This window comes from Diadema antillarum, unplaced genomic scaffold, assembly GCF_040938485.1.
Source record: "Diadema antillarum isolate AM-2024a unplaced genomic scaffold, OU_Dant_1.0 seq00000570_RagTag, whole genome shotgun sequence".
NCBI lineage: Eukaryota > Metazoa > Echinodermata > Echinoidea > Diadematoida > Diadematidae > Diadema > Diadema antillarum.
This window is the reverse complement of record NW_027271508.1, coordinates 558,393-585,522: the sequence shown is the minus strand read 5'-3', so window position 1 is coordinate 585,522 and position 27,130 is coordinate 558,393. Positions and strand designations below refer to the sequence as shown.

Below are 27,130 nucleotides of genomic sequence, written 5' to 3'. Positions count from 1 at the left end.
TGTCTGTCTGTCTGTCTGGCTGTCTGTCTGTACAGAAGATCCCCATGCTTGTCTATATAGGGTATAGGGTCCCGTCCTATTTTTCGTGGTAGACTGGTAGATGAAAATTACTTTAACCTGGGTAGGACCCCACAATGCTGTGGGAACCTGCACATTCCAGAACATCTTTACAGAGTGATTAATTTTTAACCTTTCTCCTAGCTGTTACCCCAAGACATCATTTGGATTACTTTCAACAACAACTGTCTTTAACTCGTCATGGGTTTATCAAGACAATGCTATCATTTAAAATTACCTATGAGATAGGATTCGAAGGTACTTTAGAATCGACGAAGCCACATCATAGCTGTTTTAGCGAAACATGGAGTAGGGGATTTCTCAGGCTCAAGTGAGTTCATTGTGCTCCAAGTTTACAGTTTAGCATGATTTCCTCTAATTAACCCATATCGGGCCATCTACGGGATATTCCGTAGTTCGTCCGAACGCCGCAGGGGCCACATACGGAATACCCCGTAGTGAAAAAAATGGCATATGAATGACGTCATTCACTTCCGCTGAGTACTATGACTATACTAGGCATTAAAGGCATCATGTTATATACCATTTTAAAGAGATTGTTTTCCTCTTTCAAATGATATATAACTTGTCTATGTTTTTTTTTTTCATTGCTTGCTAATGAAGAGCGATTGTTTGGAGAGTTGTCTGTCGGCGTGTGTGCGCGAACGGTGCTGGGCTACTTAGGTGTTTGTTTACATAGGCGCGTTGGCCCGATATGGGTTAATATTTTCCAAACGAATCAAATATCAATTATCAATGCATGATAATATCCTAATTCTGTTAGCCGACAATCCTAAAGTTAACGAAATGTCTCGCATAATAAACCTTTTTTCTTTCTTAAAATCACCTAGAATTCTTTGAGATTTTAACCAAACTTTCCGTAGACAGTATTATAGTATTAATTGAGCGTCTTTTTTTTTTCCTCAGACCATTAAGTATCATTCGAGAGTGAAGCTCTAACAGTATCATTCTTAGTAGGTTTCTAAACTGGAATTAATATTTTGAGTTAGATAAGTTCATTCATTGCGTATACTTTGATCCTCATAACTTCGGCAGAGTTCCTGCGTGCTCCTAGTTCTCCTTGAAATGGTGATGAAGACGATGAGGAGGAGAAGGAGATTAAAGGGATGGTACAGTATTGGTGGAGATGAGAATTGGGCTTTTAAATTTTTGCGAGATACCAAGAAAACACTTATGATATAGTACAGAGCATACCATTTTAACAGGAATACAAAGTTTATTTGATGAAAATCGGATTTGGAATGACTGAAACATTTAAAAAAAAGTAAAACAAAGCGATCATAATAAAGTGTGGGTCCCACACTCTATTAGAATCGTTGTTTTTTTTTTTTGGGATATCTAAGCCATTTCAAAACAAATTTTCGTCAAATAAACCTTGAAATCCTCAAAGAATTACATGCTCTTTCACATTTCATAAGAAGTTTCACATTATCTCACCAAAAAAATTTAGAAACTTGAAATTAGGTCTCAACCAAAACTATACAATCCCTTTAAAGCATAAAGAATTGACTTTATAATCTTTATGATACAGACTATAGTGATGATGATGATGATGATGATGATGATGATGATGATGAAAATTTTATAACATCACAAGCATAGTTGTTATCATCGTGAAATTAACGCATTTGCTTCAAGGAGAGATGTATATCATCAATTAAATAATTTGCCGTCCTCGGATTGATATCCGTTTTTTGTTTCGTGCATAGAACAGAACATAGTAGTAGCTGTAAACATAAATTATCCTGTGAAGACGACTAGTGACAATGTGCATGAAATCATCAACAAAGATGTTGAATTTCTTGAATCTGGAAGTAGTAGTGGATGAGTGATTAAGAGATTACCACCTGATGAAACATTCCCACAAAAGAAAAAAAAGTAACAGAGTTGATTTCTCCACCACTCTGCCGTAAGATATCTATTTGATTTAAATGATATCATTTGATGTCTTCCAAAAAACACTCCGGCAATGATAGGAACCATAACATAAACTACGTATTTCAAAAAGAGATCAAAGTAGAACTCATTAATTGCGACAGACTCATTCTTTTCTTTTTCCTGTTTTCCTATGTCAAACTACAAATACAAACCTTCTGGAACCGAATAAAACAACAATAACAAATGACATCACTCATGTTGAGTTCAAATTTTTATGTTGAGAAGTTATCATACTTTGCTGTTATGTTTCTAAATAATTTTTTTTTATATTGCTAAATTGATATGTGATTGTTTTTATATTACAGTCTACGTTTTTAGCATGACACTACTATAATTACTCGTAGTAATTACAATTGCACTTCTATTATATTCGTAAAGCGTTTTGACAATGACACCGAGATGAACAGTGCTATATAAATTCAACATTATCCCTTCGGGAACATTAGGTATGTGCCGTATCAAAATTTTAGATTAAGCTGTCTACGCGTAAGAAAAGATAATCAGGCCTACGTTGTTTGCTTATTACGGCTAAAGCCATAGCATGAGGCTGATAGACATCACTTACCAAGAGCCCGTTTCTGTGAAACCACAACGACTGCAGATTTATATCAGAGAATAATGAATAACGCATATAGATAAGATTCTGTGGTAGTAGATATATGCCTCAGGACACGGGTATAATTTTACAGAGGAATATGAAGAAGGGCTCTTAAAAAGTTCGAGGCCTCGGGGCAGGTTTGGTAGGCAGGAAACAGAATGTAAGAAGGTAACAACGGTTGGAAGCAAGGGCGAATAAAAGAAAGAAAATGACGGGCATGAAATATCCCATCAATATCTAACTTCGGTCGTCAAGACCTAAAGTTATCGTAGTGATGGTCGACGGTTCAGTAAGCATTAACCCTCTTGCTAACCCTTTCTGTTTCAATGGGTCAAATATGCACACATGTCACACACAAACCTATGGACAGGTAACTAATGTGGCATACAAGTGGTTAATTTGAAACATGACTATGAATGACACAAAAAATAAAATACCATGACTTACAACGAACCGTTTATAGCTTTCATTAGAAATTATCCTGAAAACCGTAAAGCATTCTCCTTAACTGATTTTATCAAGGTAAATGACTCGAGATACTCGACTCACATATTGATTGACACATGAACAAAGGAATCATACAGCGCACAATACACAAACTACTGTATCAGTTCAGTGTTTCTGCGAAAAAGGTTACGTACAAAAGAATATCTTTAGATATGACAATAAATACTATCTTACCATCCTGGATAACTTCGGTTGCAACGGTCCTTGTGCAGCAGTCAACGTGCATCCAGGCTCAACCTTCTCAAGTTCTATTCAAACCATCAAAAACGCAGACTCAGAAATGACGATATAACCCTGTAATCAGCGTAAACACAACGGAAAGCTTCGTGCTACGTAGTACCCCTTCAGCGATGCGAAAATCAAATCAGTCCCAGACCAGCTGAACAAGTGTGCAGAGAAACCTTCTTGTAGTGTTTCGGTCTTCTCAGTGTCGAAAATTAAAATAAGACGCAAAATTAGCAGAAATGAGAACTGGCAGTACACAGCGTGTCGTCAAAACATGTTGTCTAACTTTAATTTGTTTCTGAGGCAAGACTTGAGATTCCCGAAGTCAACGAAGCTAACGCCTTGTCCAACCGCAAAGCATCATAATGACAATTGTTTGGTTTCGCCGCTCCATTTAATCACAAATCTGAACGAGTGTAGTGCGCGTGCGTTGGTGGCTCGCAGCGCTCTAGTGAAGAAGACACAACCCCACCCCACCCCCTCCCCCCCCCCCCCAAAAAAAAAAAACACGAGTCACTTTTTCTTTTTTTTATTATTTGAGGGGGTGAGAGAATTGTTTGCTTTGTGTAGATGCATTTTCGCTGTATACGCTACAATCTTCATATCTTTTAATCCTCATTTCTCTTCCACGTCATTTCATATATCGAAGGGTTTATGATAAACGAGATTTGTTTTTCTGCCTATATATTCATCTCATGAAGGATATTCGCATTCTTTAATGCTTTTTTCCCATAAGAATTCGCTATGGTCATAAGAGATGAATTTAATAAGTTTCGAGTACATGAGATCACCAAATAGCAATTGAATTCAGTTTGTGATAGACAGATCACTCTGATCTTGATTGAAAGTGTAGTTGACAGAATATCAGAAGACTGAGTGAGAAAAAAGGACATGAGGAAACAAAACAACGTTAATAATGAACAATGAACGAAGCAACGTAATGTAATTCTCTGCGAAGCATGGCGTGGCAAACTATGAAGGATGAGATGGATTAGCAATACTTTGGTTCATCTGATGCAGAAAGCTCAGAGTCTTAAAGGCTTGAACTTGAGCATACAGTATTGTGTTTTCTTCGTCGCAAACAAATATTGTAATGTTGCACTATAGTCCTGTCAAATCTAGAAAAAGTAGATTAAAGATAATAATTATGTGACTTGCAACAACTATGTAGGGCGTAGAATTATGAATCTAAGGTATATCATGTTCATATGAGTAACTACCTTTTGTTTTGTTTGTTCTATCAGTCCTGCTTATTCAAAAGGTTTCCTGGCTCTTAACACAATTCATGTCATTGTTCTTTTCGCACTATGCACCACTGCGCATTTGTTTTTCCTGTTCGGTCAGTGGTAACTGGATTATCCATGTATTTCATCGTTTTATGTACATTTCTGAAGCCATTATCCTCGTCATGCATATTCTGTTTAAGATAGTGGCCTCCTGTATTTCTATTGCACTTAGATTTAATTGATTTGTCTCTTGAACAGCAGGCCAGACGTGAAATCTTAAAGTTTTGATATGCATTTAATGACACCTGCTTGTCTTCATATTTGCATTATCAAGAAAAACAATGCTCTACATTTAAATAAATCATTTAACTGTTTCCAAGTATTTCCACTGCTAAATACAACTATAACTCAGTAATTTTGTTTAACTAACTTTGTGTTATTCTTGTATGAAAAGGGAACGCAGAAATAAATGTAAATTGAATCAAATCAAATAAAAAAATAGATCTTGTATTCTATGAGTGAAACATTGGAACATGTTACAGCACACGCATACAAACACACACATTTCAGTGACCATCTTCCTCTATCATAAAGGTATCTGCCTTTAAAAAGGACACCGGTAACCTATAGAGAAATCGATTGTGTGTTACGAGAACGGGTCAACTGCGCATTAAGCATATACGAGATTTTATCTGGGAGACAACAGGCTAAATGAAGACGTTATTCCAAGCTCAATTAAGGCGATCAAACCTAGTAAATTAGTTCGGCGGATCTCTGTCAAAGATTGTTGAACTTTGACTCATATAAGGACCACTACTCAAAATATCAATGCACCGCATATTAACCGCGAATAAAAAAAAAGTGATTGCTGACAGTACTGACAACTTTAAGTTCTCAAATCAAGAGTCTCCTGTCTGTATGAGTTCTTAAAGAACGTTTCAAATGACTTTGGGAAATTTTCCTTTCTGAGTTCAACACCCTTAAAATCCCTAGTATATATACCACAATCTTTGTCTCGTGATGCGGTATTGTCAGGACGAGCGTGTTTTTCCCCATTTCATTTTCACTAACCATTGCTAATTCGCAAAGAGAACAAATCGCATGATGGAGCAGAAAAAATAGCAACTTCACTATTCCCGTTTTTAGGATTTCTTTGAAACTGTCAGGACTCTTTTGTATACTGTGTGATTTCTAGTTTTAACAGTTCTTCATCAATAATGAAATAACTAATTGAACAACGAAGTTCAAACCGTTAAATCGGTCGCTCATTCTAGCCGTGCCTTTGTAAGAAAGTAACTCCAAGAAATAACAATTCCCCGTAGATTATAATACGTTTGTTTACTTTAACTTTTGTCATTAGCATAGCCAAAGAGCACATAGGTGACTTGACAGAAAAAGAATGAGGTCATCCCATGATGCCGACACCCACGACTCATGTGGCCCACAATTGACACTGAAAAAAGGTCCATAAGTCATACAGCCCATTAGCACGACACTAGGCAAACGAGACCCATAGGTCCGACAGTAGGCAAATAAGGCCCACGAGTCAGACACTAGGCAAAAAAGGCACATAAACCCTAAACTTCTCAAATAAAGCCCACGAGTTTGACCATAGGAAAAAAAAGAAAGGTCCACGAGTTCGACATTACATCACTTGGCTATAGTGTGTCGGTCTCGTGGGCCTTATTTGCCTGGTGTCAGACTCGTGGGCCCTGTTTGCCTTACTTGCCTTGTGTCCAGCTATAGTGTGCTTTATGACTATATATAAGGCTGTATGACTCGTGGGTGTCGAACTCGTGACGTGAACCCAAAAGAATGTGTATACGACTAAAATGCATACGATTGTACCCTTCATAATCATTGAGTGGTATAAATCAAAGAACAAGTAAACAAACAAACTTTTATAAAAGACGTTTCCTGATACAAACAACTTCCCGTGAGCATAGCACATAACGTACGCAGCACAGCGACACATTGTTTCAGTCTCAACGAAAGAGTGCACTCAGAGGACCAGAAATAAATGAAAAATAATCAACACTGATAAGATACCTGTTGTTCTCTTGCTAAAACGTAGTTTACAACACTGCAGGTAAGGGCTGAAATAATCCCTCAGATACTATGAACTGAACCCAAGAACAGACACTTTCTATAATTATGTCATATGTTTGACTGTTTAGTAAATGATTTAGGGTTTTCGCACGCATGGCTACTCTTCATGTGCAAGTGATGATGACGGTTCCATGACATTTCCTCCTGCGACAATTGCTCCCATGAAAATTCTGTACGCTAAGCCAAACATGAATTCGATCCACAAGCATAACCCTAACCCTAATCCTCACGTCAAACTTAATCTAAAACCCTATCACAACCCTAACCCTATTCCATAAGTCCTTGGAGAAAGTATCAACGGAACAACTGTCGCACGAGCAAATCAGTTCTTCCAGTTTGTTTATTGTTGAAGTCATATATATTTATGAAATGGTATTGCGCATTTGTTTTGACATCTCTGTTAGATGTGAAGATACTAATATGTATTCTGCATACATGAACTAATAATTGAAAATAATTTTGTTTGACTTTTTCAACATAACTTTAAAGTTCACTTCTTAGGATTTTAAGACATGAATAATTTAGAACACATTTGCAGGCATGAAATGTCCAACCCAGCGAGATGAGGTAATATCTAATTGAAATAAAAATCAATGTTGCTTTATTTCCATCCCACAAAAAGTAATACAAATACATTATTAAAGTATACATCAATAACTCAAACAATCATATCAATTTGTAAAAAAATACAAATCACAGAGTTTGATACAAAATATATAAACGAAAGAATATATGACAGAAAAAATGCAATGTAATGATGACAAAAAAAACCCCATAGATGATAAAGACCTAGAAAAAAAAAACAATGCGTAAGAGAGACAGAAATTTTGCATCAAATCAACTAAAAGTTGGCACTAAGGCTTTGTCCTTCCGATGTTAAGCGCCATCACCGATTTACTTGCCTTGACGGTGTTAACGCATTGTCTCCTCTACACAGCGACACATAAACGGTGCGACGCTGCGCCTGCAACCGCTCAACGCCATCGCGTTGGTGAATAGTTTGCCTTGCCGTGAGGCACATGTAACGCGAGCAGTCCAAATGTTCGATTTCTCCCATCTCAGTGGCCCGGTTTGTCCCTCTGGGCTGCCTCCCATTCTGACAATGATTTATTTTCTTCAGGTAATCTATGCTTATTAGATAAGATAAGTCAAATGCGTGACCGTCGACACCGCGGGAATGACACATAAAACGAGGAGCAGCCATTTAGCTGCAGCTATGACGTTACGAAAGTCACAAAATCGTGAAAGTGTTACTGGAAATGCAATCCTAAAATGCATCAACAAATTTATGCTCACCAGAGCGATGCATTTGTGACCATTTTAGAGACTTGCGGCAGACAGATACATTGAAATAAAAGCAGCAATAAAGATGTGAAGAGAGCGCAGATTATGCAAGTTATGAAGATGTTTAGCTTTGTTGAAGACACATAGAAAACATACAACGGCCACGTTACAACACAACATAAATATGGGTCATAAAATATATAGAAGATTGATTAAGAAGTATGAAAAAAAAAGTCGCTTGAAAAGAACAAAACTGACTAGAAGCGGCACTCGTGTAAGGTTTTTTGTTGAAATTATTTTATCAGATAATAAGGTCTTTAATTCGCTTTCGATGCCATTATACGCAATCAAGTGTAACTGCAGTCGCGATGGTTATCCGCACAGAGATCCTACATTCAAATGATAGTCATTACAATCATGACAATGAAAATATTAACAATGATGATACAGTATAGTACTGATTTAGATGCCACGTACTCAGTGGAGGATGGGAGGGGGGCATCGGCCGCCCCCTTTACTTTTGTTAAAATGAAATAAATGACAAGAATAAAATGAAAGGGGGCACGTCCGCTCCACATTCTATTTTTTTTTTTTATTTTGCCCCCCACCCCACCGCCCTTTCCGGAATTCCTGGATCCGCCCCTACTAATACTCTTACTACTATTACTACTGCTACAACAACAACAACAACAACTACTACTACTACTACTACTACTACTACTACTTCTACTACTACTACTACTACTACTACTACTACTACTACTACTTCTACTACTACTACTACTAGTACTACTACTACTTCTTCTTCTTCTACTACTACTACTACCACTAAGCATTGATAATGAAAATGAAAACAACATACCTGTAGTTTATCTATGAAGGGAAGCCACTTTTAGTAAGAAACTTTTTTTTTCAGACAACCGTAACACTCAAAATCATTTCCTCAAGCATTATCCACACATACACCTTGGCCAAAAGGGGCATGTGAAATCTTGTCCAGTGATGTGCGCGCCGGGTAGGCCCTATACAGGACTTGAACTAGGGGTCTTTTACTTGAGCATCGAGAGTCTGATCCACTTTGTACTGACAATATGCACTTGACACACATTAAGCAAGAGTTATATACATCCCCCTGCACAAGCTAGTTGCGTCGAGTTTAAAGTTACGAGTTTTTAGTCAACAATCGAATTGGAATTAACTTGTGTAATATATAATGAATGAATTAATTAATGAATAAATGAACGGATGAATGAATGAATGAATGAATGAATGAAGCACAATCCTTTTAAGGATGATATATATTATGTGATATCGTATGAACTGATTTGCTTTTACTTAGAAATGTGCAGTGTTGTTGTTGTTGTTTTTGTTCATTTCAATATCAAATGACAAACTAGTTGCGCTCAAAAGAATGTGTTGTATGTAATTCATGGTACACTGTAGCACCTTATTCACTTTATCGTTCATCTCGTTCTGTTTCTTAAGATAAAGATCCGACCATGCAGTGGCATGGGATTAGGACTGCAAGATCGATTATACTTCCCCGTCAATCTTTTTGCTTAGTTTGAAGCTACATAATCAAACCAAACGTACACACACACACACACACACACGATCAAACCTGACAACACGATAACATAATTGTAGATACCGCCAAGGATTCAGAAGAGTAAACACTTTCTAATGAGGTCCCCTGTGGGTAACAATTGCTTATTAATAAACACCTTTCGTTATCTACGAACTAATTGGCCGTGTTGCACCAGCTGCAGTTTAATTGGTTGTGAGCAAATTCATTGGGAATACGGTTAGCCAGAAAGAGTCAGATTATCATATCAGCAGCGTGTGACGTCGGAATAATCACATGTCCTGTCGTCATTTTACTTGTGTGGTATCGTGATTGTAGATGTGACACGTTTGTAACATTCCAACAGTGGATTTGAACCCTTTGAGACGTACGTGTATTAGGCACTATATGAATATACAATACAATACAGTACAATACAATACAATACAATACAATATGATACAATCAATTCATGTTTAATATGCTCTTTCCATCGTGAGGCTTAGATCGCTTTCAAAATTTAAGAAATTGAACATCTGCAAACAGAATCCAGAATGATAAATGATAACTATTTTGCCAACTTTCGATTCATCATTTGTACGCTACACAATGGGTCGACAGAGACAATATTCTTTATGTACATACTGTACTTCATATAATCAAGTATACACATGAATTCGCATACACATAAACATATACGTACAGACAGAGCTAGAGATTTAAAAATCATTTAAAATGAACATGTTTATAAAAAGGAGTTCGTGGATAGACATTGCCTAATTATCATGGGGTTATTATTCCACAGCTTTGATTGATGCAGTAACTGCAGAGGACCTGTCGCCAGCTTTGACCAGTTACATTTGTATAACTGATATACAATTATACCAGTTTTATTCGTCCTTCCGACATTCGCTGATTACCATTCCAGCCTTTCAATCATTCATCAATGCACATTGATCTTCATATTTCATAATCTAACGCTGTTCTTGTGAACTAGTTTAGATTCATTCTAAAGAAAGCCGCAAAGTAGACGTAGCATAGACCTCCCAGACACCCGACATAATCTCAGGCGTGTGTAACGTCTCGGAGCCTTGGTATTGACAAAACGTTTATCTTGGCCTCGCGCGATACATTAAACTCGACCTCTTTTCAAAGCTTAATTCGTTCTGAAAAAAGAAAATCAATATGACATTCGGGGTTGAATACAAAGACATATATCATTCCATCATTCTCGACTGTGTATCCATTTAGTGACATTGTACACTGACAGTTGCCGTTGATAAGTTAAGTAAATTAGCAGATATGGTCAGTATATTACGTTATTGTAGATGCGTCCAATTTTGAGGTGGCTTGTCTGTATACATCGACTTGATTACAAAATTTCAAGAACTCTTTGTCATGCGTCTATGTGAGGTTTGAACCATAAAGATGATATTCTTTCTGTAAGTACTATTCTTTTTTGATCTTCTTTTTCTTCACATGCGAACACTTTGCCGAACTGTAATGAGTGAATGAATGAATAGCAGTTTTACGGGTAAACTTGAGACATATTACTATCCATCCGATTTTGATGTAACAGTCCAGTTGCATTCATATTACGTTAGTCGTAGACTACGTACTTGATGAGAAATGGTGAGATTTTCCCCTATTAATGACGTCATCTCCTTTGTCACCCATCGTTTATATTAACATTCATCAAACCAAGAAAGACGAGCAAACGCTCAAGTTTGATGTCATCTCTTACTCATTCTTGCTGACGTACGATATCCAGGGATGATTAACTTTATTTGCCGTGGGAATGAAAATAAAACGAAGATACGATAATGTAAAGTAAACCACATTCATTGCTATGGAGCATTGAACGTTGTTCTGATATAAAGCAAATTCTGTGACGTCATTTCATGCGTCTGAAACGTAACATTCTCCAGTACAAGGAATCCTAAGTAGCAAAGAAGCAACGAAATAAACTGGAGAGGGTTATTCCCCCTTGTGAGGGACAATATGAAATTTCTTGTTCTCTTTCACTCGGCAACATCAAATTTTTACTGCATATCCTATATTGGAGAAAAAGTAAATAGAGCTGAATTTATCAAATTAATCTGAACAAAATTTGAAAGAATGCCAATCTGAGACAAAAGCAATCACTTTCATCTGCTTAAATGTGTTGTCAATTTATGGAGTAGTTACAAATTTGGCAATATGGAGGCCTTTAAAACCTAATTAACGTTGGCTTATGACTATGTTATGAAACATTAACAATGAACTGTACAATTGTATCAAAAAGGTGTAGCTCAAAACCAAGACAATCCCATGAGAAACTTGATGAGGTGTCAAACTTTGTTGTTCCATCAAATACCTTTAAAGTGATTTGAAAGACAAAGAATGCTGTCCCATATGCATACGAATGTCGGATGTACTGACTACTCCAATGAAGGAGATTCTCACTGACGAACCAGTGCGATAATAGTGACCCCCCCCCAAAAAAAAACAAACAAAAACAAAAACAACAACAACAACAAACAAACAAACAAACAAACAAACAAATGAAATAAAAGAGAAGTTGTATATTACAGATATATCCTGCTTGATAGTGAACTCATCCAACCCTCACTCCATTTAAGTAATTATATATATATATATATATATATATATATATATATGAATTGATTGCCACTTCATGGGGTGGAACACCCTTATCAGCAGAGCTGGTTTCCATAGGGGTCCACATACATACATAGGTAATGATAAAAGGCGAAGAATACATACATCTTGAGTAAAAGCAAAAATCATATATACACAACAATACATACAGAACGATACTAAACACATAAAACAAGCACCATAGATTCAAAAGTTAGATACTTACATGTGACACAACTGTAACAACTAATTTGGCATTTATACCTTGAAATAAAAAAAAACCAGTTGGTTCCATTACAATCCCTAAAATAAGTTAAAACACATAATATACTGCACATCATTACAGAAATATGGATATAAAAAGTACATCAAACAACAATTTAAGTAAATGTCACGCAGAGAGTACACAACTGAAAACAAAGTTTAACTTCCAAAAAAAAATACTAAATTGAATTAATGTAAATAGAATAAAACCATATAAAACAAAATGATAGAAACACATTTTAGTTTAACAACGGAGCAGTCATAAAACACAGATACAATGAGTCAAACATGGTTATGAAGCAATAAAACATCTTCAGTCAGTGTATTTACATAACGCTTGAATGCCTCCAATGACATGGACGGAGTAACCGCGCTTTCAATCTTATTCCACAATTAAGTGCCTCTATATGCGAACCTAGGCTTAGAAGATATTGGTTGTGGGTCTAAGAAGCTTCAGCTGGGAATATCCAGAACGTGTATTGTATTACTAGCGTCACGAGGAATAAAGAGTTCTATAGTGCAGTGTAATGTGATCCGTTCAAGTGTACTATGAAAACTATATCATATATATATATATATATATATATATATATATATATATATATATATATATACATGGGATTGGCGGATAAAATGGTCAAATAACAACAATAACTCACAAGCTCACAAGCGTCTGGACCGGTGCAGAAGATCATAATGTTGTGTATGTGCTTGTGTATTGTGTGTGTGTGTGTGTGTGTGTGTGTGTGTGTGTGTGTGTGTGTGCGTGTGCGTGTGTGTGTGTGTGTGTGTGTGTGTTTGTACTGTCCCTCATTAAGCGTTCGTTGTGGAGTAACCAATAATAACTTTTCGGACATTTTTCGTTCAATTTTCGAATGTTGAGCAAATTTGCAAAGTAGCCTACCAGGAAGGTTCCTGATTCTTTTTGCAGATAGTCACAGCTAGGAGAAATGAAATAATCCCTTAAACTCCTTTTAATGTCTTTGGATAATAAAGTTGTTCCCTTTTGTCTGAAACAAATTAGCCGCAATGGTATCTCAGATTGAATATTGTTTCGACTGCATATACTGCATTTTCTTTTGTATTCGTTTCACTCCTAGTCTTACTTCAGTGGCTCCATTCTGTGTTGGCATACCAATTATTTGCAAATGAGGCGTTTACATGCAATATAAATTGATATCGAAACATTGTATTAATAACCTGACTGAAGTGTGCCTTCATTCACACGTTACCCTGATGTTCATTGACGCTTTGTTGATACACGAGGAAAGGGGATTATAGAACGATTTATATCTATATATATACCCAGTAGAAGAGGATCATCTATTACACTTAGTGCAAACGTTTTGGGGGGAAAACATATCCTCGAATGGTTCAATGCTCTTATGTATATTAAATGAAAATGCATGATTATTTACATGAATTGGGTATGATTGTATTCCTTTGAAAAGCGTTATGTCGTCTTGATGAAAAAAAAAACATTTTGCCTATTTGATATGATGCACCTGCGACAATTGTTCCGGTCTTATTTTCTCCAAGGACTTAGGGTTAGGGTTGTGATAGGATTTAAGTTTTAGCTTGATGTGGGGATAAGGATTAGGGTTAGGGTTATGTTTGTCAGTGTTTGTGGGTAGAAATAATCATGTTTAGCTTACCGTGCAGATATCCCTTAGGAGCAATTGTCGCCGGAGCAAATGTCGCGGAACTGCTCTATAATGCAGTGTAATGTGATCCGTTCAAGTGTACTATGAAAACTATATCAAGAAAGAGCGGAAAATTTTGATTTCACGAAAACTAATGTAGGTTCGTATTCAAATGCTCCAGTCCGTAGAAGACAGAGAAGCTATTCAAGCACTTTATCTAACCACTTGTTAGTCATGTATGCGGCCCCAATTCCCTTTTTGTACCATAGATGCCCGCGGCCCGTAACAAGATGGCCACGCGTTGATTCATATTCAACCACTAAGCCGTCACGGTTATATAAAGAAAAGAGCTAGGAGGAACAGTGTGCGCCTACCAAATGCGGTGATATTTCCATCCTGATGGGAGTCTGTGTATTACATACAAAGTTGACAGGAAACTTAAGGAAAATCCCTCGAATACCTGCATCTGAATCGCTGAGTGTGTTTTCCCCCCCAATTCTCACAATTCAAATGAATTCCGAAATATTGATTGTTCCCGCAAAAAAGATCTTGGAACAATCGATACTTCCCTAAGTGTCTGTACGTCTAACGTGAAAGCCTGTCTGTAGAAGAAATCTGCTACGAGCTCAGACATGCGTTTAAGCAATATTAAACTCGGTGACGTAGGTTTTATTTATTCTTTAGTGGGAATAAGAATGTTTTCTGCCTAAAACGCTGCTCCATTTTCGAATCAGATCAAGTAAAAATTACGAAATTGAATGGAAGTGGAAGTAAGCGCTCTCTTTCATTCAAAAATTCTCCTTGTTGTAAAACTAAACACTAAATACATTAGATATTAATGAGGTGTTGAAATTTAGTTGATAGTCCGTCATTCCGAAGGTTTGTTATTTAGAAGGTTCGTCGATCTGAAAATAGAATAATGCTCGTGATTCCGAAGGTTCGTGTTATCGTCAGAAAATGAAATAAGATTCATTATTCCGAAGGTTCGTTAATCCGAAAACGAAATAATGTTCGTAGTATCGAAGGTTCGTCAATATGCACCCTTTTTCGAATCAACGAATCTTATTTCATTTCAGAATTAAGGAATCTTTTGTATGACGAACCTTATTTCATTTTCGGAGTTACATGCCGTCGGGGTAACGAGTATTGCAAATAAAGCCAAAATGTTCGGATTAAGGCACATCTAGTTACAGGCCCTACGGAATATTGCGCAGCAAGCCTGTGTGGCTCTGTGATGGGGGCTACCCAGTTTTTCATGCATGTTAATGACAAGACTGACTACTGACAATGATCATAATGATGATGATGATGATGTCGATGATGATGATGATGATGATGATGATGGTGGTGATGATGATGACAGTGATAATGAAAACAATAGTAATAATGGTAATTGTAATAGCAATGACTTTGACAGCAAAAAGATAAAGGACAAGACATGATTAACTTTTTTGCAAAATTCATAGTGGTTGTCCTTTGTTTGGCGTTTTTTCAACAAATACCGATTGTTATCAACATCCTTTTAAAATCCCCCCTCCCTGGATGTACAGACACTTCACTGGTCTAACAGTGTCTATGATAACTAGTATAAAGTTTCCTGCTGACTGGTTCCAATTCAGACTGGTTCCAAATTCCAAATATAAACATGGCTCAAGCGAAATTATAATAGATCTTTTCTTTACAATGTATTTTGCTTAATTACAAGGCAGAATGTTAATGATGCTCGAATTCACTGAACTTCAAGAAAGCCCAGAGTAGCAGGAAAAATTTTGGAAGAGCTGCTTTTATAATTATCATTATTGTCAGGATAAAACACGAGAAGGAAGGATATGGCGAGGTAGATTTAAATGAACCTTTACAGAACGCATCAAGAGAAGTAAACGAAGCATGAACGGAGAGAAATGAGGAAACAGATGAAAAACTATCAGCGAAGTTACCAACAAAATAAATGAACGCCTCCACTAAGTTTAGTCTGATGAGTGCACGTACACCCGCAGAGGATGCATATTCAATCTTTTCTATGCCAATGAGCAAAACGTGCACTCATTTTACTCACAAAAACTAATGGACAGCTAATCAACATGGCATCAGAAGGTTAACGAGAGCGCAATTGATAATGCTAAACGACATCTTCTGTATGTGACCCTGCATCACAAAACCAAAAAAAAAAAAAAGAGTCGCCAGACATAGGTTTTTACTTCAGGACAGATTTTAAAAGAACAGACTCTAAGCTTTAAAATGATGTATAACTCAATTCAAATGGACTCTCCTAACCTATCTAAATATTGGCAAGAAAGCATACACTTCGGAAAAGTGTAAACTGAGAAAAGGGGCCCTGAAGTACAGGGTCTATTAAAGCCGTGCTAGCAGTGCAATGAATGGGACAAAAAACAGGATGTAAACCACTGGAGCAAAATCAATATAAAGGGATTATCAAATTAAGCTGAAATTGAGCATGCTTTATCAACACATTCTGTCCATGAGTAATGCCAACTTTCAAAGCTGTTGTGTCATCCTTCGTGTACAGGGTTTTTAAGAATTGAAAGGAGACTCTATAAGACACCCCTTATCACACTATTTTACAAAAAGTGTTGGAGAAAAACTGCCAAAAAATGCAATTTCCTGTTCGTTTTATGATCCCAAACTTTAGCATAATGTATAAGAAGACTTGCTCTTTCAGAATATATGAAAAACTCAAGATTGGCTAGGTTGACCCATTTCACCTATTTTTATTCCTCACATAACATCAGCGCATGCGACTTTTTGTTGGTTTTGTGATGCACGGTCACATATGATACAATGCAATTTCAAAATTAATCCGTTTACCTTTCTAACAGCCATGGCATACGGACTGAATGTGCTTACAATCAAAGTTCACCGTCCTGTACCATTCTGGCAAAGTATACGAAGGGGCTGTTCAAAACCATTTTGCCAGGCTGAATGGGTATCATGGGAGAGGTGGAATATTCAAACTTCAAGCTTGGGTGCCGAAAAGGCGTCATGCACTCTAGCACAGAAATGTTGACCTTTTGAATTGCTAGTTCGATTGTGTAGTTTATATTCCTACCTTGATGCCATCTTCCTACAAACAGACGAACACGCACACACACAAGCATACACGCGCACACACACACACACACACACACACGCACACACGCACACACGCTCTACTCGCCCTTACACATACATTTTAATTGCCACGAAAATGAAATAAACGTGCAACATCAATGTTATTAAAATGTTGCTTTATTCTGTCAAAATTATTTGTGCTCGTCATAACGCCTCGTCATCCATAAAGTCAAAAAAAAAAAATCCCAACTCATAGATTAGAATAGAAACAAGTGTCTCTAAAATACGATGTGCCCAATTTCATCTTCAGAGTTGACATTTTTCCTCAGATGACATTATTATCTGACAAAATGTGATTTTCCATGTCTGTCAGTTGTGTAACAAATGATTATGTCATTATGTTTTCTCAATGTGGCTGAATACTCGTCTTTACTCGAATGGAAGTGTTATCCTTCTGTGCTCCCCCAACCCCTCCCTGCCTCCCTTCTCGCCGGAGATCCCCGGCCACTCCGTTCGCTCTTGACCACTTCACTCTGATGGGCCGTTTAGAGGTTTTGGGAGATGGCGTATTTTTGTATCGATCGTTATCTTAACATTTCGAGGAGAAGAAACACGATATGCAAGGAAATTGTTTACGATAGGCACTACTGTTATTATCCCTCACAGTGCATATGGCGGAGAAGTGTAATTCCATGTTTGTGTACCTGCTTACGCACGTGTTATTGTTATTTGAAACCCGATTTCCTTTTTTTTTCGTTCATTTAATCAGCTTTATTATTATCTTCTTGCAAATCATTGTGGCACTTGTTATTACAAGGATGAGAATATCTGACAGATTTGGGGTTGAAAATGAAAACAGACACCATGCATGCGATGACGGCAGTTAGTGTTATATATACGTTTTCAAAACCACAAAAAGATTTAGCTATATTGCTTTCACATTGTCTAAGGTCAAATGTAACAAATTATTGCACTGCTGACCATAAATGTAGATTATAAGAATATTATGATCAAGATTGTATCATTATATATATATATATATATATATATATATATATATATATTGTTACGGTCCCAGAGTTAGGCAAATTGGGACTCCACTTGAAAGTTGGTAGGGCAAGTCTTATGGGCGGACACATTAACTGAGAACATTGTTTGTATCTGTGGTTCTTCCTTTCCCCTTACCACGGACGAGCCCCCTAGAGTTTATCACCCCCAAGTAGACTCCCTGTCCCCAGACCAGACCACAAATGGTCGTTGGTAACGGTCACTGTAGAAGACAGTCATTGTATACAAGAAGGTGATGAATGATGCTTTGATAATGTAAGAAATTAAGAGTGAGTGTTGAGGAGTATATCTTGGGACGCTGACTGGAGTAAAAGGCAGTCTTGGAATGAGCACTGGCGTGTGATAGTTATGTGATCTTGCGAGCTGGAATAAAACACTACTTTTGAGACATGAACCATCGAAATGACTAGTTGCCTGGTTTCTTCTTGTGTCCCTTAGAGTTTAACTCTAACTGTCTTGGGTACCAACTCGGCGGTCCCAACAATGGTGGCAGCGGTAAAGCAGTGATTATTTAATTTCGGACAAGACGCCATAATCGAAGCGACTAGGCAAGTCTGACGGTGATAATTATTTAATTCCAGCCAAGATGCCGAAATCAAAACGTCGTGCCCAGCTTTCTCCAGGCGACAACGATGACATGGACGTCGAAACCAAACCCGACCCCATCCTTTCTACCGCCCAAGTGCCCCTCCCTCGCCAAGCTACGTTTTCTGGTGACTCCTGGGAGTCGTTCATTCAAGTTTTCGTAAACTTAGCTCAGGCTTGCGCGTGGTCGGAGGAGGAGAAGAGGTTGCGACTGTTGTCGTCGCTGAAGGGGGAGGCAGCCGATTACCTCTTCCGCACCCAACCCCCGTCAGTTTTCTCATCCTTCGCCGCGCTCCGTGATGCCCTCGCGACACGGTTCGAGGAGCGGACGACGCCGAACTCATACTTGGCGAAATTAGAGGGGAGGAGGCTCCAGCCAAATGAATCGCTGGCGGAGTATGTCGCTGATCTACAACGATTCACTCTCCGTGGATTTCCTACAGCTGACGGGGCAACTCGTGAGCAGATCGCACTTCGTCAATTTCTTCGCGGCTTGTCGGATCAGAGTATCGCGATGTCGGTGGGAATGCAAGAACCCGCCTCCTTGGCTGAAGCACAGACGCTGGTGGAACGTTATCGAAGCATTCATGCTGAGCACCAACCCCCGACTCGTGTACGGCCCGTCGCGCCCGAGTATGACGTTGACAGCAAGCTTGCCGCGTTGGAGGAGAGGATGGCTGCGACGATCGATGCTAAGATTGACGGTCTTGCGGAGCGCTTGGCAAATGCGAGCATTGCCGGTGGCGGTCCCGGATTTCACTACGGTCAACGCCGTGGCAGAGGTCGTGGTCGCGGTCGCGGGCGCGGTCGCGGTCGAGGACGTGGATCTTGGACGTGCTACAACTGCGGTGAGCAGGGCCACATTCAATATGATTGCCCCTATCCTCCTCCTCCCCCTCCTGCTCCACAGGGAAACTAAATGGGACCGGGTCATCCGGCCAGACGCCGGTCCACATAAATATTCGGACTAGTGATGTTGGCAGTGGATTGTCTGCGTATGTTCCAGCCAAAATTGAAGGGGTTCATGCAAAATTGCTTGTCGACTCTGGTGCAGCGGTCACACTAATTTCACAAGCACTCTACGATAAGATTCCCCATAAGCACAGTCTCCCTCATTGTGATATGAACAATATTGTGTTGAAAGCAGCCGGTGACAGTGTATTGGATGTAAAAGCATGTGTAACTGTCGGGATTAAGATTGATGGGACTACTTATACATGGACAGCGTTTGTGGTACCCATTTCAGATGATGCACTTATCGGTTTTGACTTTCTATATCACTTTAACTGTGTGCTTGAGGCAAGGCGTGGACTAAAGATAGATGGGAGATTTGTGAACTGTGAGCTAGCTGGTAATATCCCCAATGTCATGCGTGTTCACCTTCAATCGGACACGGTTATCCCTGCTCGTTCAGAGGCTATTATTCGCACATATATCCCGGACCTGACGCCCGTGAATGAAGTCATCATCGAGCCCTTATCGGCAGGATTATGTAATGACTCACTGCTAGTGGGAGCCTCCCTTGTGACTTCATCGCCTGTGATGCCGGTTCGCATTATGAACACGTCTTCTGAGGACATAACTATGTACGCTGGAACGGCAGTGGGTCTTGCCCAGGAGGTTGGTGACGTAATCGTGCTCGATGCCGACGATGAAAATCACGGCCACGCTTCAATACGATCTTGTCATGTCGGTAACAGTAACTCGGATGATTCAAGTGTTAATTCACATGAATTACATCCGGTAGTAGATGAACTGTGTCAACGAAATTCTGTTAACTTGAACATTGACGAGAAAAATAAGTTACGCAACTTGCTTGCGCGACATAATGATGTGTTCGCGAAATCGCCCAGCGACCTCGGCCGCACTTCCATCCTTAAGCACGAAATCAAAACCGGCAACGCAAAGCCGATTCGACAGCCTGCTCGACGACCACCTCGGGCATTCGAAGGGGAGGAGGAGAAAATCATATCGGACCAATTACAAGCTGGCATTATCAGCCCATCCAAGTCTCCATGGGCATCTCCCCTCGTATACGTGCGGAAGAAAGACGGCACAACCCGTCCGTGTGTGGACTACCATAAGTTAAATTCAGTCACCGAATTCGACAGTTTCCCCTTCCCCGTATGGATGATTGCCTCGACTGCTTGAGTGGGAGCCAATATTTCTCAACCTTGGACTTACAGTCAGGATACTGGCAAGTTGAAGTAGAGGAGAAAGACAGACCAAAAACAGCATTCAGGACGCGATCCGGGTTGTACGAATATAATGTGATGCCGTTTGGTCTGTCAAATGCGCCGAGCACATTTGAAAGGTGCATGGAACTGGTGCTTAAGGGCCTACAATGGAAAACATTGCTGATATATCTGGACGACGTCATAATATTCAGCCCTGATTTTGACTCACACATCCAACGCTTAGATGAGGTCCTTAATCGCTTAAGTCTGGCCGGGCTTAAGCTCAAACCTACTAAGTGCTCACTTTTTCAGTCGGAAGTGTTGTTTCTCGGACATGTTGTTACACCAGAAGGAGTGAAGGCAAACCCCGACAAGGTGAAGAGCGTGGCTGAGTGGCCAACCCCCCGCAACACCAATGACATTCGTTCATTCTTGGGACTCTGCTCCTATTATAGGAGGTTCATTAAGGGTTTTGCCAGCATAGCACGTCCACTCAACCGCCTTCTCGAGAGTGGGGTAAAATTCACGTGGGACGACAACTGCGAGTCGGCATTTTGCTCACTGAAAAAGTATCTGATTAGCGATAAGGTAATGGCTTATCCCATGGATAATGCCACCTACATTTTGGACACTGACGCATCGAATTATGGGATAGGAGCGACATTGTCCCAACGTCAGTGGGACTCGTCCACGGGGCAGTACCTCGAGCGACCGATCGCCTTCGCAAGCAAAACGTTGACGAAGGCCCAGCGGAGGTATTGCGTGACACGAAGGGAGCTCCTCGCGATCGTCACATTCACCAACCAATTTCGACATCACTTACTTGGCCGTGAGTTTCTCATTAGGACAGATCACAGTGCGCTGCGATGGATAATGTCATTCAAAGAGCCAGCTAACCAAATGGCTAGATGGCTGGAGATCCTCGCGCAATTTAATTTTAAGATGCAACATCGTTCAGGGAGGGGCCATCTCAACGCTGATGCTTTGTCTCGCCTACCCTGCAGCCCTGAGGCATGCGACTGCTACGATGGAAGCGGTATCTTAGACGCGCTTCCATGCGGTGGGTGCACTCGCTGCCAGAAACAACACGCCGCCTGGTCCGAATTCATGGAAGTCGACGACGTAACGCCAGTAATGACGAGGAGAGTAAATAGCGCTAGGGAAGAAGATGAGAGTGAGCAAGGTAGCACAGCGCGTCAGCGGGATGACGGCGCGACACCTTCGGCCGCACTCCATGAAGGCGACGTCAACGACCACGAGAAGGACGCAGAGAGCGAAAGCGTGAAATATGTCTCAGATTTAGGCTTTGCAGTATGGTATGTAATGACATTTCTTCACTTTATTGTGCAGATAGTTTGTACAGGTCTTTCCATGATTGGTAACGGCATCTATTTCTTAAATGAACCACTATGTCTAATTACTTCTTATGTAAGACCAGTAACTACTCGACGCCAAGCACGAGCCACGAACAAATCGGAAAACATTAGTGGAAATAATACTAGTGAATCTAATAAGCCCTGTGTATCAGAAAAATACACCAATGCCGATGATAATATCGGGCAGCAATTGCTGGATTCATTGGGGTTTTCTACTAATAACATTTCGTCCTTACAAAGGCAAGATAAGGATATTTGTACTGTGCTTAACTGGATGAACGAATCTCATACTAGACCATGTCGAGAGAGGGTGCAGGACAAGAGTCCTGGGGTGAGAAATTTGTGGTTGCTTTGGGAACAGTTGGTTCTGATTAATGGGGTTTTATTCAAACGGTGGAATGAAACTCCCACTTGCTCCCATTTAACGCTCGTCACTCCCAAATCGCTTATCAGCACAATAATGGAAGCTAATCATGATGCTGTATTAGCAGGACACTTGGGTTTCAAAAAGTCGTTTAGCCGCATTTGCAAGAAGTACTATTGGTACAAAATGAAAGATGATGTGAGAAATTACATCAGAGCTTGTAATGTTTGCGGCGCCCGTAAAAGACCACAGACATCCCCCAAAGCACCACTTCAAAATTACCAGCAAGGAGCCCCACTCGACAGAGTGTGCATTGACATTTTAGGTCCCTTTCCCGTGTCTGAGGCTGGTAACAAATATATTCTGGTAGTTGGCGATACATTTAGCAAGTGGATAGAAGCCTACCCAATCCCTGATCAGTGTTCTTCCACGGTAGCTGAAAAAGTGGTAAAAGAATTTATATCCAGATTCGGTGCACCTTTTGAGATACACACAGACCAGGGTAGGACATTTGAGTCTTCGCTATTTCAAGAAATGTGTCGCACTTTCAAAATCTACAAAACCAGGACGTCAGGTTACCACCCTCAGTCAAACGGGTTTATCGAGCGATTTAACCAAACTTTGGTTAATATGATCTCTGCTTATGTAAGCAGTCACCAAAAAGACTGGGATGAAAATGTCAGTTTACTGACTGCCGCATATCGCAGCACCGTTCACGATTCAACTGGATATTCTCCCAATTATCTAATGTTAGGCAGAGAGGTAAACACCCCATTAGAGGTTATATTAGGGTTGAGACCCAACTCATTGCCAGTTGACGACTATGTGGTAAAGCTGCAAGAGCAGCTAAGTACGGCATTCGAACTCGCCCGTGATCAAATCGGCAAAACTGCACAAAGGCAGAAAAGGGATCACGATGTTCGAGTATCGTATAACACATTTGCAGTAGGCGACCTTGTCTATTGCCTGAATTCCGCTAGGAAGAAGGGCCTGAGTCCCAAACTAAATCCACAGAAATGGCAAGGACCTTTTGTCGTTGTCAGAAAGATTAATGACCTTCTATTTGTAATTAAACATAATAAGTCCCAGCCGAAAGTGGTCCACCACGATAGATTGAAGCCGTACCTTAGCAATGACTTTCCAGATTGGGTTCCCAAAGTACAAGAGCAAGCAATGTCAGGCAAGAACAAGTCAAGTAGGTCTCGAGGTGTTCAGACCACGATGTAAAGTTTCCAAACTGAAGACAGTTAAGTCCCAAATAATGAACTGCGTAAATGAAAAACATACTGTGAGTAACCGGAAATTGCTTGTATAAGTATGTGTTGCAGCTATCGATATTCCGTTTGTCTATTTTGTTTGTTTGTTTTTCGTTTTTGTTTTTGCGACACATATTATGTGGGACTCCTTGCTAAAGGTAGAGACACTACCCCTCGCACCTTCTCTCCCTTTTTTCCTCCCTCTCTCCCTCATTCTACGCTTGCATTGAGTGATCGCACATGCACCATGGTATACCAGACCTTGAGTGTCGCGTGCCGGCCACGCGTGCAATTCTTTTTCTTTCTATCGCCATCCCTCTGGATGGTCATTTCCCCCACTCTTCTTAGTCTTGGTTAGAGCATGGAGCTACTCTGGTTAGAGTTATGAGTGCATGATAAACATCGCCGGACTCAATAATGTTCACCTCGCGATTATCATATGTGTACAGAGTAATGGTTATTGTTTGTTGTATCTCGTAGTACGGAAAGAGATATACAATCACTGACAATGAAGTGTTGGAAGGTTTCATGTGTGTCATCACGCATGTATCTATCGTTTAAATTGATGTAGTAAGGAAACTTGTTCATGATTTCGCATTCACTTAATTCGTTATACATGTACTGTCTTCTTCTTCTTCTTCTTCCCAGCCATCACCTTCTTTCCTCCCTGATCTTCCTTCTCATTTATTTGTATCCCTTTCTTCTCTCTGTCTCATAATGACCTGTCAACACTCCCGTTACATTGTTTGCGAATCAAAATTACTTGATATGCTTTATCAATATGGCACGTAAAGGTTCGCATATTTCATTTGATTTAAGCTTATATTTGTATGTATACTTGTAAATAGAGTTAAGATTATCAGTCGGCTCTGATAAACAACATTTTAACCTTGTTTAGCTTAGATCATGCCAAAGTACTGCAGAAAGACTATGAGTGATGGAGAACTGTAAGAACTAACACGTTGGTTTTATTGGCTCTCCCTCCCTTCGCCCACTGCACACATTTTTTTTTCTCTCTCAGTCAATGGACTGCAAAGGGTTACAGGGGCCATGGCAAATGTTTTACGATGTTTGGAGGATTTCTTTTTTTTTCTTTCTGCCGCCTCTGTTTGTTGTGACTGGCCATTATCGTTGCGTTATGTGATTGTGGACGCTGTAAGAATGCATTTTCGTTTACTGCTTGATTAATTTCTTTTCGGTGACTAAGATACTGTAGTACATGTAGTATCGTAGTCATGATCGCTGTATGTGTCATGAGAACAGTAAGTCCTGTTCAAAATGTTTGTTGTGTATTTTTTTCATTACCTACAGCCAATAAGCGATGTATAATTCATGAGCCTACAGGAAAACGAACATGCATCCATTTCTTTTTTTTTTGCCTTTGTTGTTGTTGAGGCAGTCTTTTCCCCTCTCTTCCCCCTTCCTCTCCCTTTCTATTTCTACCTCTGTCTCCCCCATTCTCTATGTAAATAGGTATTTCTTCCACTCGCTCATTAGCTGTGCCATTTTTTTCGCATTGTGATTATATGAATGTAATTTGACGTTTTTACCAATGCTGTGTTGTATGTTAAAAGAAATCGTCTTGCCTTTGTTTGATTATCCATCTTGTAAAATGGATGGTACAGGCATTCTAGTTTACAAACCCTGATGGAGGTGCTCCGTATTGTGTATTAGTACAGTCTTTTCTTTTAATTGTTTTTATTGCAAAGACGCTGCTCCCTTCCTTTCCTCGGATTTTTCAATGTATTCTTCACCAATTCATCTCACTCTGTTTGTATTTCTATCTCTCGTTCAGTTCTTCCACTTCTTTGCTCTCTTTGCTGGGGGCCAAAGAAGGAGCGTTCACGTCGCGGTCCCTGTCAGGAATTTCTCCAGCGAATCCTTCTACCACACTACACAACTACTAGTTCATTACAATGGCTACCAACGACCGATCTGTTGATGAGCGCCAGCGTCATAAACATGGGTCCTTATCAGGACCGGCCCTGGGTATCATCTCATCCAACATTGAAGGTCTCACAGGTACCAAGCAGGATCTTCTGGCTAACCTGTGTATAAAGAACAATTGTGACATTCTTTGTCTGCAGGAGACACATCGTGGGTCTTCACGTATTCGTCCACGCATCGATGGCATGACCCTCATAGCGGAAATACCACATGACCAGTATGGCAGCGCAATTTTTGCACGCAATGGCCTGATTGTGGATAAGTTTTCTATGTCAGACACGGACAACATTGAAGTTCTAACCATTGGGCTTATGGGGATTTCTGTAAGCTCCATCTATAAACCTCCAACTCAGACTTTCTGCCTACCTCCAGGAGTCACCGATGGCCGAGTTAATGTGGCTATTGGTGATTTCAACAGTCACAACATCATTTGGGGATATAGAGAAACCAACGAAGACGGCGAACTTGTGGAGAACTGGTCCGATGCAAACCAGTTGTCACTTATTCATGATGCGAAACTTCTCTCCTCCTTCAACAGCTGTAGATGGAGACGTGGCTACAACCCTGATCTGGTGTTTGTATCAAACAACATCGCTCAACAGTGTGAGAAGGTTGTGCTTGATCCTATCCCACATACCCAACATCGACCAATCGGGCTGAAGGTGAATGCAGCTATCACTCCCCGCACAGTTCCCCTTCGCAGACGTTTCAACCTGAGGAAAGCAAACTGGGAACAGTTTGCCGTAGACTTGGATTCATATCTTCAGGACCTGCCTGCCCTTCCTACCCACTACGATACCTTTGTAGAGTTGATCAAGAAATCATCAAGGAAAAATATCCCACGAGGATGCCGTACAAGCTACACACCAGGCTTGACAGATGACTCCAAGGTGCTGTACAACGAATACGTCAGGCACTTTGAGAATGACCCCTTCAGTGCTGACACACTTGAATGTGGGGAAAACTTGACCACTGCCATTATGGATAGCAGACGGAGGAAGTGGCAGGAATTCATTGAATCAACAGATATGACCCACAGCAGCAGGAAAGCTTGGAAAACGATTCGGATCCTTGGGAACGACTTTACGAAATCCCAACCAAGGCCTCAAGTTACTGCTGACCAAGTCGCCCACCAACTCCTTGTGAACAGCCAGGGTAACCCTAACCACCACCCAAGAAGAGCCAAGCTCCCCCAAAATGCTGAGACAGCTT

The 27,130-nt window shown here is 39.9% G+C and overlaps 1 protein-coding gene across 1 annotated transcript in view; it reads right to left on the bottom strand.

Annotated features, from left to right (window-relative positions):
* The window catches only part of LOC139735338 (uncharacterized), a 28,885-nt gene extending 25,194 nt beyond the window's left edge, over positions 1–3,691 (bottom strand). Inside the window, exon 1 of the mRNA XM_071646085.1 lies at positions 3,296–3,691. Within this exon, the coding sequence (XP_071502186.1) occupies positions 3,296–3,298 (3 nt within the window). The 5' untranslated portion in view covers positions 3,299–3,691. The remainder of the gene's footprint in view (positions 1–3,295) is intronic.
* Between the last annotated feature and the right edge of the window lie 23,439 nt (positions 3,692–27,130).